The 12,266-nt window shown below is 36.6% G+C and overlaps 1 protein-coding gene across 1 annotated transcript in view; it reads left to right on the plus strand.

The window, feature by feature from the left end:
• DMTF1 (cyclin D binding myb like transcription factor 1) overlaps window positions 1-12,266 on the plus strand; it is a 28,082-nt gene that overhangs the window by 8,216 nt on the left and 7,600 nt on the right. Inside the window, exons 5-15 of the mRNA XM_072401749.1 lie at window positions 328-404; window positions 894-1,051; window positions 2,057-2,089; window positions 3,236-3,345; window positions 4,161-4,389; window positions 4,620-4,771; window positions 5,962-6,171; window positions 7,124-7,191; window positions 8,271-8,429; window positions 9,945-10,322; window positions 11,742-11,877. Coding sequence (XP_072257850.1) covers window positions 328-404; window positions 894-1,051; window positions 2,057-2,089; window positions 3,236-3,345; window positions 4,161-4,389; window positions 4,620-4,771; window positions 5,962-6,171; window positions 7,124-7,191; window positions 8,271-8,429; window positions 9,945-10,322; window positions 11,742-11,877 — 1,710 coding nt within the window. The remainder of the gene's footprint in view (window positions 1-327; window positions 405-893; window positions 1,052-2,056; window positions 2,090-3,235; window positions 3,346-4,160; window positions 4,390-4,619; window positions 4,772-5,961; window positions 6,172-7,123; window positions 7,192-8,270; window positions 8,430-9,944; window positions 10,323-11,741; window positions 11,878-12,266) is intronic.

Genomic DNA, 12,266 nt, shown 5'->3' on the forward strand with positions numbered 1-12,266 from the left:
TTTTTAAATTAAGCAGTGTTTACATTTTTTTTACAGCCCCATCAATGTTTATTATGCCAATAACAATAGGATTTTTTTCATGGGAACGGATTAATCATTTTCCTTTTATTTCTTATGGGAATAATTGGTATAAGTCCTGTTTGGTATAAGTCCAAGGATCTGAAACAGATTAAGGATTTATACCAAGGTACCACTGTACTTGGTTTAAAAACAATGTATGCATGATAAATAAAATGGACCTAACCATTATAGGTTCCCATGTATGTTGATGCTAATGGTAAATCTGTTAGAAGTACAGTATTTGCAGCTTTATTTTTGTTCTTTTAGGCCACAGATGGAAGCAGGGGATGTGGTCAAAGGAGGAGATTGCAATCTTAATGAGCAACATAGACAGATACTTGAAGGTAGGTTTTATTTGTTGGTTTTGTACATTTTAAGAGATTTTCACTTTACAAGTAGTTCTCAAATTGAATATTTGTTAACTTTATATGTTTTTTTATGGCACACCTGTCATTTATCTAGGCTTATAGCCTAACCCTATCTCGCATCTCTAGAACCTGCCACTTTCACTTTGCACAACAGGCAGTAACATAACAAATTAAAAAATGTGAAAAATGAAGTTAGTTGAACCTAATACCTCTTTTACATTTTTTGGGATCTACATTGTTAGGAATGGGCCATAATAATATTGTCAAAATATTTAAAAGGTTTAGATTATTTAAAATGTAATTAAAAATAACATTTTATTACAATTTAATATGTGTCATGGCTTGTACAAAGCTGCATAATAGGTCACCTTATAAATAAAAAAAATTAATTACTCATTCAATTAAAACAAAATGTTTATGCTGGAGTTGGGCTTTAGCTTTTTTCTGTTTTTGTTGCTTGTTTAGTCACATGGTATTAAAGATGCAGCTGAAATAATTTTTGAGATGTCGAAGGATGAAAGAAAAGATTTCTATAGGACAATAGCATGGGGACTGAACCGTCCACTTTTTGCTGTGTACCGAAGAGTCCTTCGCATGTATGATGACAGGAACCATGTTGGAAAGTAAGTTAGAACACCATTAATATATCAGTTATTTTTCTGTGGTAAATGTGTGATCTGTATCATAAAACCCCAAATATGTCTCCAAATATAATTTTTTATTTAAAAATAGAAAGTTATGTTTGGGGGAATTAAAGTTGATAAATGAGGTTTAGTATGTGCAATGACTTAACTATTATTGCATTAAACCAATTTCTTCTGAAATTATAAATTTAGAAAGTGGCACAACATGCTGTGACATGGCAGCCATTGTCTTGTTCCTCTCACTTGCTGCACATAGAGAGAGTTCACAATGTGTCCCCTGCGTGCCCAGCTCTAGATAATCTTTTGTACAGCCTAGATAAATTAAGAGGTGGTGATGGAAAAAGGCCATAGTCCTAGCCTTGATCATCCAAGAAATTAAAGTAGTTTTTTTTTAATATAGTGGGTACATTGCAACATCTCAAATTTAAATGTATGGTAAAATAGTTTATTAGGCTTTTTTTAAGTTCTAAAAGTGTGTTAAATAGACGCTGACTCAGTTTTGGTCTGTGTTTTAGGTATTGCATTTTATTACAGGTAGTCCTTGAGTTAAGGACATCTGACATACGGACGACTCCTAGATACGAACAAGCTTCCCTGCTCGCTCGCCTGAGAAGCTAATGAATGTCTAGGCTCTATAAAGATTTTTTTTTTGCTTTGTTTGTGATTAACTCAAAGTGAGGTTTTTATACAGTATCTGACATGTCACTGCCTAATAATATGTTGAGACAAACATCTGTCCTAATTGCATTTATAAAAATAATGTACCTGTTCCGACTTACATACAAATTCAACTTAAGAACATACCTACAGTCCCTATCTCGTATGTAAACCGGGGACTACCTGTATACATATCATTTTATCAAGAGCCTTATTAAGTGTTTGCTGAATGTTAAACTTCTTCCTAAGTCTACTCTTAGTCTAATGATAAAACATGCAGTGTTTTTATACTGTGTTTAATTTTGATGTTTCAATTGTTTCTTCCAGGTACACACATGCTGAAGTTGAAAAACTAAGAGAGTAAGTACTTTACAAGTTTTAGATAATAAAGTATATTGTTTAGGGTGAAATCTTTAAATATAATTTTGCTGGTATTTTTATTTCCTAGCTCTGATAGTGCCAATGTTATGCAGCAGCAAATCTATCAGTATTAACATACTAATAGGTTAGTAGTATTCTCCCTATAAATGTTATAAAGCTGGGTGGGAAGAAGCTGTAGGCGGGTAGTGGCCCCAGTATTGTGACCCAACTTTTCAGTAACCACCCAAAAACTGCTGAAAAGTGCCAGGTGGTGCGCCCAGCTAAAAGGGGCTGGAGAGAACACTTGTTAGGTCTCTATGTCCATTTTAAACATTTAAGGAAGTCACATAACATGTGAAAAAATGGGCCATATTATAGAGTTGTGTCTGCAGATGGTAACAAGATATGGCTTGCTCAAACTCTGCTTGTCAACGACAAATGAAGGTTGAGATTATTTTCCGTAAATTAGCATTTTATTGCAATGTTATAGGTGTCATGATTGGTCTATGGAATTGTTCCTTAGCTAATGCATTTGCATTTCAGCTGTGGGTGGTTTGGAAGAAAAGACTTGACAGATCCTAATCTATCTTGATAGTCAGAAAAGGCTTTTTGTTTTTTTCAACAAAAAACATTGGATTTTTTTTCTCCTTAAGTGACCTAACCATAGCTAATCACATCACTTTAACTAATAGCATAGACAGATATAATAGGAGTAATTGGGCCTCTCATATTATGTTATCAATACACAGTACAGCTTTTAAACAATATAGAATTTTCTTGTATTGGTCTTTTTGTTTAAATCACAAACTGAGCATTGCACTTAAATGAGCCAGCAAAAGCCTATAAGGCTACAATGGATTAGAAGATCCTGTTCTTGCTAAGTAGCTTTCAATCAGAACATTGTCTTCTTCATGGAGTTTAACTGTTGCTTCCATGTAAAAAAGTTCAAGGCAGTAGGATGGTCAAGTCCACACACTTTTACAAAACATTATCAGATACAGCCAGGACCAGCCATAATAAATTATACTGGATTTGATTTTATTCTACAGTTAATGCACTTTTCAATTAATATAGGTCTACAATTTGCATAGCACATAGTCTTAAAACATCTTGTTTTTTTAATATATTTTAACCCAATTTTTTAAGGTTACGTTTGAAGCATGGTAATGACTGGGCTACAATAGGAGCTGCTCTGGGTAGAAGTGCGTCTTCTGTCAAGGATCGCTGTCGACTAATGAAAGAGACATGTAAAACAGGTGCAAATCCTGCTCAGATTAAAGCTATAGTTGTATAGGTACATATGGTTATGTGTTGTGACGTGATTGTGTTCATTTGTGTGCACTATTTTTTTGTCTTTCTTTACATTTGTTTTTACATACATATTTGTTCTTTACAATTTCACACCTAAATTCAAAGCAAAACAGTAACTAGAGGGCACATGCACAAGTTGATGTTCCAACCTGCTCTTTACACATTCTTTCACTTATGTTTCATGATAGGAAAGCTTTCCAAAATACAGGGTATTTAGAAAAGGGAGCCTAGAAAGTGGATCAAGTCTTAGGCAGCCATTGGCACCAGGCATCCATACAATTGCATGCAAAGACTTAGCAAAGAGCAGGTCTAGTATGGCCAGGTTTTGATTGGCAAGCTTTGGGCTTGTGATTTAGCAGTGGCAATGCTAATAGCCAGACCCCTGCAACATCTTCTCTTCTCATTCCACTGTAGTCCAACAGGCCAATACTACATGACAGTAGCAACTCTGCTCTGAATTTAGGAGCAGTGCAGCTCATAATGCGCTCCAGTACATATTTTGTTCTACTTCAATGAAATGTCAGGTAACCCTTCAGTCATGTCTGTTAGTCAAAATGCCTCTAGTTCATGTCACAGTATGGACTCGTTACTACATGAGAGCCAAGGTGACCCTTCCTTCTTAATTTTCATTATTCGCACAACACTTTTCTAAAGTTAAGTCTTTCTCTTTAATGTCCAGAAGAGTAAAAATGTTTTTTTTTGTTATAAGAAAAAGTCTTTAGTAGACCTTTGAAAATGTTTCACATACGTATTGTTTCAGGGAAATGGACAGATGAAGAAGAAAGAAGGCTAACAGATGTTGTTCATGAGCTGACGGGTACGGAGGCTGGTGATATTGTAACTCAAGGAGTGTCTTGGGCTTCCGTGGCAGAACGAGTGGGAACACGCTCTGAAAAGCAATGTCGCTCCAAGTGGTTAAACTATCTAAATTGGAAGCAGAGCGGTGGGACACAGTGGACCAAAGTAGATGAAGTCAATCTGATTATGAGGTTTGAATTATCCTTCTGACTTAAGCTGCATGCTAAAAGGAACGATTAAAATTCTAATAAATTGGACTAGCTATTGTACTCTGAGCACTTCACCCTAATGCAACACTTGGATAATTTGGCTGTAGGCCTCTTATTATTTAAGATGCCTGTCTAACATTTGTGTGCATGTAGGGTGTTATAAAAAAGAACATATCTACTCTATTCTAATATTCCATTTCTCTTAATGCTAGAATAGCAGAGCTAGGTGTGTTGGATGAGAATGACATCAATTGGGATTTATTGGCAGAAGGCTGGAGCAGTGTTCGTTCTCCACAATGGCTTAGAAGTAAATGGTGGACAGTGAAGAGACAGATTGCAAACCACAAGGATGTGACCTTTCCTGGTAATGTACATTTATTACTGCCAGTGCCAGCAAGTTCTTGTTTTACTTATGTATTTTGATTGATCCTCATATTTCAAAAAAATTATTGTTTTACCCTAATAACATAAATAATTTGCTTTAGGTAATTTAAAACCTTCATTAAACATATGTTAAATATACCTACTCTGTAAGTGCTTAATCAATTCTTCATTCCAGTCCACACACAGCTCAAAGAGTTCTCAAGGGCTGCTCTTACTCTTGTGAGTTTTATTCTATATTGTTCTCTTCTACCATTAAAGCAGAACAGAAATGTTTGATCAGGCAGAGCTTTATTGCAGAAAGGGACAGGTGATGTCCCTTCTGCTATAAGCATTCTTACGAGTGTGATCGTTCTGTGGAACTGCCAAAATCACAGAGGTGCTCTTGCAAGATACCGGCAATCCTGACTACCATTGTAGTTACTGGGATTGAATGAACTCCTATGCAGTTATGTCATTCTGGCCTGGGAAGTCAAGATGGCTAAAGATCTTAACTAGGAAGAGAAAAAAAAAGAAGATGGCAGCACCCTGGGACAGAATGGGGACAGGTGAGTATAGTGGGGTTCAGTTCCACTTTACCATTTGTAAACATTCCATCGAAACTAACCTCTTCAAACTTGCCTACCTACCTTCTCTCTATTAACCATAACTAATTAGCCGCCATTCAATTTCCCTTACCTGTTGTATAATATGCTTGCCCACCCCAACACTGCCATCATTAAAAGAATGCAAGTCTTGTAGGTTCTCCTTGCTGTGGTTGAAATATTGCCAAGCAGTGCATTTACAGTTTTCAGTGTTTGGAGACTGATCAGTTCTAAAAATTTGTGTAAATTGTGATATGTGATATGTGATATGCTAGTGCTAGCTATGCTAGCTAGTGATATGCACTCACAATTGCATTTATTTGTCTTCATCTTCAACAAACTGAATGAAATATAATAATAAATATTTGTAATATGGGTAACTACAGCATAGATATTGATAATCACTAGAAGTAATATTCGCCTATAACAGCCATTTCTCAGCATTTCTTCCAGGTGTCTATTACAACGCAGGAAAAATTGCACTAATATTATACAGTGTTTATATAGCGCCAATATATATGACTCTAACAACACAATATGATTCTATTTTAGGTAAGGATTGCTTATTTATAAATATATTTGTTTTCAGTATTAATTAAAGGTCTGCGGCAATTACATGAAAACCAGACTACTCTAATGGGTGCTCAAGATTTGGAAAACAAGGCGGACATCCAGTCTCAGAGTTCGAACTCTAATGTCCAGCATGTTCAGATAAGAGTAGCTCATTTAGAAGACAGCCCAGGTCTTCCTCAGAGTTCAGTGGCAGCATTGCAGATTCCTGTGCAGATTACCCATCTAGGTAAGAAATTGCATTACTGTGTTCTATGGATAAGCTGTAAGACTGTCAGAGTATATGATATGACCGTAGATTTATGTGCCTGTGGGATTTGACTAGCTTGTCATAGCTAGTCCAAACAGATTCATACACAGAAAGTGTCAAAACCCAATATACATTTAACTACCTCCTATGCACATAAAGATTCCAGCTTGCTATTGCACCTACATACTGCCATATTGTGTGTTTATGGGCTGCAGACTTTCACTATACAGGTGTGTGCCTGGCATGGGAGAATCAGAGTATGTACAGAAATAATGAATCACTCCCCAAACCCCCAAAATTTGCAGGCAAAGCAAAACCAAAACAAGATGGCTCCCCCTGCTTATTATTACTCAAGGTATAGTAAAGTGTCTGTTCCTACTATTGGGAGGTAAGGAAGCATAGATTATGTGGAACCTTCTTGGGAAGGTTTTAATTAGGGCCAAACTACACAAACCAGTGCCACTGTGTTATAGAGCACATAGTAACTCTAGGTGATCCTGCAAAAGCTAGTCCAGATGCAAGCCTTGGGTGGTGCTTGCAGAGGATAGCGGTTGCAGACAGTGCCAGCCACGGTTTGTGCGTGTGCTCTAACACATTGACATGAATAAATGAATGTTACAGGTAAGAATCAACAGTTAATGTTAAAGATAAGATTTTAGGAGCGGGGGGTAAAAATGAGGTGTACACCTTTAAAACTTAAGTGGTTTTATTTTCTTCCTTAAATTAGTAAATCTAATAATCCATGTAACTTTTATTAAAAAAAATAAAAATAAGTGGTAACCCTACCAGTATATTTTTCTAGTGCCTTATTTGTTGGACTGATAGTGCTCACCACAGCCCTCAAGTCTCCTTGTTAGATCGCTTAGTTGTTGTTATTGTTATAGAATCTAATAGTACCAAGTATTAACAAATAAATAATTTTTTTTTATAGCCTCAGACCCCACCTCTCCCAGTGCTGACCCAGATGCTGGCACACTACAGACATTTGAAATCCTACCAGTAAGTGTTTGGCTTATTAGAAATAGTTTAATACCTTATTTAAAGTTTGTTTATAATAACGTTAAAATTTTGCAAAAGGGGAAGTACTAAAATTAAAACCCTTTGGAGGATTCTAATAAAAATACATTGTGGTGCAGGAGAATGTAATAAAATATGAAATCCAGTTGGATCCAGTCCTCCATTAGTTGGTATAGTCCCTGTTGGGTTGGCCTAGCAGCACCTGCTTTCTATACCTTGAGGGGATAGATTATGATCTTATGATCCCCATTTGTGGACATAAGTTACCCCATTATTAAATTCTGTTTATAACTACAAAATAAAGCTTCTAAAAAAGCAGATTCTGTCTGCAAAACACATTGACAAGGTTCTTTGCACATATTTATGCATTTTTAGAACACAATTTAGAATGCGTTAGTTTATAAGGTCATCATATTCGATTCAGTGCTCAGAAGCATAAATGTTCTTGTTTTTATGAAACTAAAATACCTAATACAGTTATTTGAATAATCATTTTATAGTTTTTAATGTAATGTATTTTTTTTCATTCTTGCAATGAATTAGGCTCAAGTACTGCCATCTAAAATTTCATTATTGCAATGTGAGCACTTTGAGCAATGAGCATGCATCCCCCATGATTTAGACTACTTTACTTCCTCCTTTTTTGTGTAGGTCAAAGGGAAGACAAATGTACAAGAAAGTGGGCAATTATTGGGGGTTTAGTAAGATCATCTTTAAAGTTGGGACATATTTCCCAACCATAAAAAAAATCCCAATGTATGTGCTTTCATAGTAACCAATTTAAAAACTGCTTGATTATACCTAGATTTCCACAGAATAGTTAACAATATAGAACAGTGTTCTCCCTAGTCCCATTTAGCGTGGCGCAGCACCTGGCACTTTTCAGTAACCCCCCGACTGTTTTTGGGTGATTATTGAAAAGTTGGGACACAATGCAGGGGCCACTACCTGCCTACAGCTTCCTCCTAACCAGCCAAAAAAAATTCTGGGGAGAATACTATATCATCAGTGACCTGTTTTGAGCAGATTTTTATGACACCCCTTATTTTTTTTTGTCCAAGTCTTTCTATTTACAGCCAGCTGGCACAACAGGCACCTTTATTCTACAGACAGGATCTTCCCAAAGTCTTCCATTATCACTGGCATCCAGCCCATCTGTAACTCTGACATCCAGCACATCCCCAGTATCGCCAGAGCAAATTATTGTGCACGCCTTATCCGTAAGGAGTCCTTAAACTGGATAAATGTAATGTAACCACAGTTGGATCAATATTGTCTGATGCCCTTTTTTGCAATGTTTATATATGCTTTTTTCAAAATATTGTTTTTGCTTTTTGCACTTCAGTGGCTAGTTTGGAGTTTAGGGTATATCCTGTATCATTAATTAAAAAGGTAGAGGATTTATATACTGTACAATAACATATACCGTACATAAGCAATAAAAAAGAATACACAGGATTGAGATTTCTGTGTATCCTAGAATTAAGATATAGGAAACTGATAAAGATTCAGGATTGTTATTAGGGAATCTACACATAATATTGTGACAGACTTCTCACACAATATGTCTGATTTATTAAAGCACTCCAAGACTGGAGAAGATACACTTTCATCTGTGAACCTGGGTGATCCAGCAAAGCTGGAATGGATTGAAAACATTTGCTAACAAATAGCAAATGGCTTTGTTGTAAGAAATACATTCCAGGTTTGCTGGATCACACAGGTTCACTGATGAAAGTGTATCTTCTCCAGTCTTGGAGTGCTTTAATAAATCAGACTGATGAGCTAGGGATAGTGAAAAATGATCATTCAGTGTCATCTCAGACAAAAAAAAAATGTGTGTGTGTTCCACCATCACTCGAAAACGCATTGAGACATTTCAATTAAACTTGCCATACATATGACTGAGACTGGTGAGTGCACCTGTCATCTTTGTACAGCGCTGTGCTATATGTCAGAGCTATGTTTGGTGATCACTAGCAAACGCCTGGAGACATTTCAACCAAACTTGCTATGTTCCACCATCACTCAGAAACGCATAGAGACATTTAAACCAAACTTGCTGGACATATGACACCGCTGATCTTTGTACAGTGCTGTGGTATATGTCAGAGGTATATAAATGTATAATAATAGTGTGTGACTGTGGGAGGACATTAGAGTGTCAGCTCCTCTGTACAGAGACTGATGGGTCCAGCTCAGTGTTTCATTGTACAGCACTATGGTATATGTCAGAGCTATATAAATCCATATATATATAAAATAAGATGCGTGTATGTGTGTATGTCATCACTAGGAAACGCATCAAGACATTTAAACCAAACTTGACTCATGTGAGTGCACCGCTGATCTTTGTACAGTGTTGTGGTATATGTCAGAGGTATATTTGCATGTATGTATGTATTGCTCAGTGACCGTGTGCCTTTTGCTTATAAAAGAGTCCAAAAAAGTATGTTAAAATATACGTTTCTGACCTGTAATAATGCCTTCGAGAAAACGTAAGGCAATTGGCCGAGTGCAATGAAAGGCAAAAAAAAAAAGGAACAACACTGTAGACAAGAAAATCACTATAGCTTTTTTTTTATTCCTTTTCCTGTATAATATAAGATTGCAACAAAAGAAACACCCGGGCAACGCAGGGTTATCAGCTAGTAAGAATTAAATTTAAGAGGAGTGTTAAGGAACACAGTGTTTGTGGATCTCTCTGATTATATTATTTTCACCCACATTTACAGCCGGAACACCTCCTAAATGCAAATGACAACGTCACTGTCCACTGTCACACACCTGGAATTATAATACGAACACTTGCTTCAGATGACATCTCCTCACCCTTCACTCAGACTGAGCTGTCCATTGACTCTGCCTTGCAGCGAGAAGATTTGAACAGTCCTCATAGTTGTCATGAAGCGGACCATCTTCTCCAGGAGATTCACCATAATGACTTAAGCAGTAGCCATGACTCTTTGTATTGCACTGAACAGTCCTCAAAGATGAGGGTGGGGAGTGATATGAAACTGTTATCACATGCTGATGTAACAGAGGACATTGCTAATGTAGGGGTGAATCCTGGTAAAGCTGAGATTGACTTGGCGGCAAATCTTGTAAAAAAGGTAAGCATAGAAAAAAGGAGTATAATAATGCAACACCTTGCAATTGTACAACATGCGTGCACACACATGCTTTAGAGCCTATACATGCAAAAGTTGTGATTAGAAAACAAATTGCCACTTCTTTTCTTTTTTCTGATCACTAAAAATTGGCTTTTTTTGTGATGATCACAAATACAGTGTTTAACCCAGATTTTTTTTTTAATCCGGATGCAAAGAAATTGTAGGCGGGTGGCAGCCCCTGTATTGTTGTCATCAGTAACCACCCAAAAACAACCGAGTGGTTACGTAAAAGTCTTGGGTGGTGCACCCAACTAAAAAGGGCCGGGGGAGAACACTGTAATAAATAAGGTGATGCTCACTAATTACTTGATGTACAATAACTGTTCAGTGTTAGTCATATATCCTCATTGTGGCTACTATGGTCACTTTTACAAAGTGGTAATGTACTGTTACTGATAAATCTTCTCTAGGAAAATTACATCTTGTCAGTAACCAACTCGGGATATATTCTAGTCAGAAACTGCAAGGCAATAGGCATGTTTCAAAAAAGGTCAGGTTGTGGCAGCCCCCATATTCCTCCCATGACCTGATTTTTATTCAATATTATTTTTGGCTGTGGAGCACAAGACACTTATTTCAAGGGACACAACACCATATCTTTTGCCTTTTGGTCTGAACTTTTAGTTCTTTCTTAGCCATTCTGATGTAGCTTTGCTTTATTGTTTTGAATAGTTGTCTTACTGCAAAACCACAACTGTACATCAGCCGATAGATAGACAAGACACATTTCTATAGTATTCTATGACACCGTAATGAATTCATGGTTCCACCCATTATGGCAGGTCTTTCAGGTTCTGGCAAAGTAAGGTAATCTCCACATGATTGTTGATGTGGGGGTTTTACTGAGAGTTGTGCCTGCTTAGAACAGAAAGGGATTCAAATAATTCAAAAATTTGTATTCAAGTTTTATTGATCGATATAACAATTTTTTTTGTGATCATTGCCATAGCAGTAATCTATTTTATCCAACTGTCCAATGAAGTTCATTGTTGGTGAATATTAACAACTGACTTTTGCTGTACTGTGAGAAGCCTGTCTGTCATCAAACCCTGCTGTTTTATATAGCAAAGGCAAATTATCTCCTTTGTTAACCGCGGAGAAGATGGTGCTATTTGGTAGTGGATAACTTTAATTCAATAGATTAAGTAAAGAAAAAGGGTGACATTGCTTCAGTCAGTTGCTGTTTTTGTAATACAGTGTATAATTAAAATCTAATCTGCAATAATAGAGGTAATTGGGATGGAGGAAAATTTGTTTTTTGCCATTGTATTACCTACGTAAGTACATAATGTTTACCAACATTATATTTTATGTTGTACTATATCTAATACGTATATATATGACTTTCATTTGGTACAGGATCCTGGGTCCTCCGAAGAGCGTGCCAGCAAACCTTCAGCTGAAGATACAGTGTTAATTGTCCCCTCATGTCATAGTTACATACAGCCTGATGATATTGATGGAGAATCTGTGCTTCCTCTTACAACACTTGCAGGTAACTGGGTGAAATATATTGTTTGTTAATGTTTATCTCATGCAACATCATTCTAAATAGAAAACTAGTATAATGAAAAAAAATCTATCATCAAAAATAAAAACTGCTTTCGATTTAAAGGGGTGGCACCTAGAAACATCTTCACATACCTGCCTCCAAAACCCTCCTATTTGACCACATGCTTGATCCATTCTACTAAGCTTGCTTACCGATCCCTACCTTTTTTCATGTCTTTTATGAATGAGGCTGCCCTTCAGAGTTTTGGGCTAGGCACAAGAAAACGGTACACACCGTAAATATGTGTCAGACCTAAAATTAGGTACACCTGGTCCCTCATATTTATATATTGAGAAGGCAACATCTGTTGGCATTTGCATGATTGAGGTTAC

The sequence above is a fragment of the Pyxicephalus adspersus genome, chromosome 2, assembly GCF_032062135.1.
Source record: "Pyxicephalus adspersus chromosome 2, UCB_Pads_2.0, whole genome shotgun sequence".
NCBI lineage: Eukaryota > Metazoa > Chordata > Amphibia > Anura > Pyxicephalidae > Pyxicephalus > Pyxicephalus adspersus.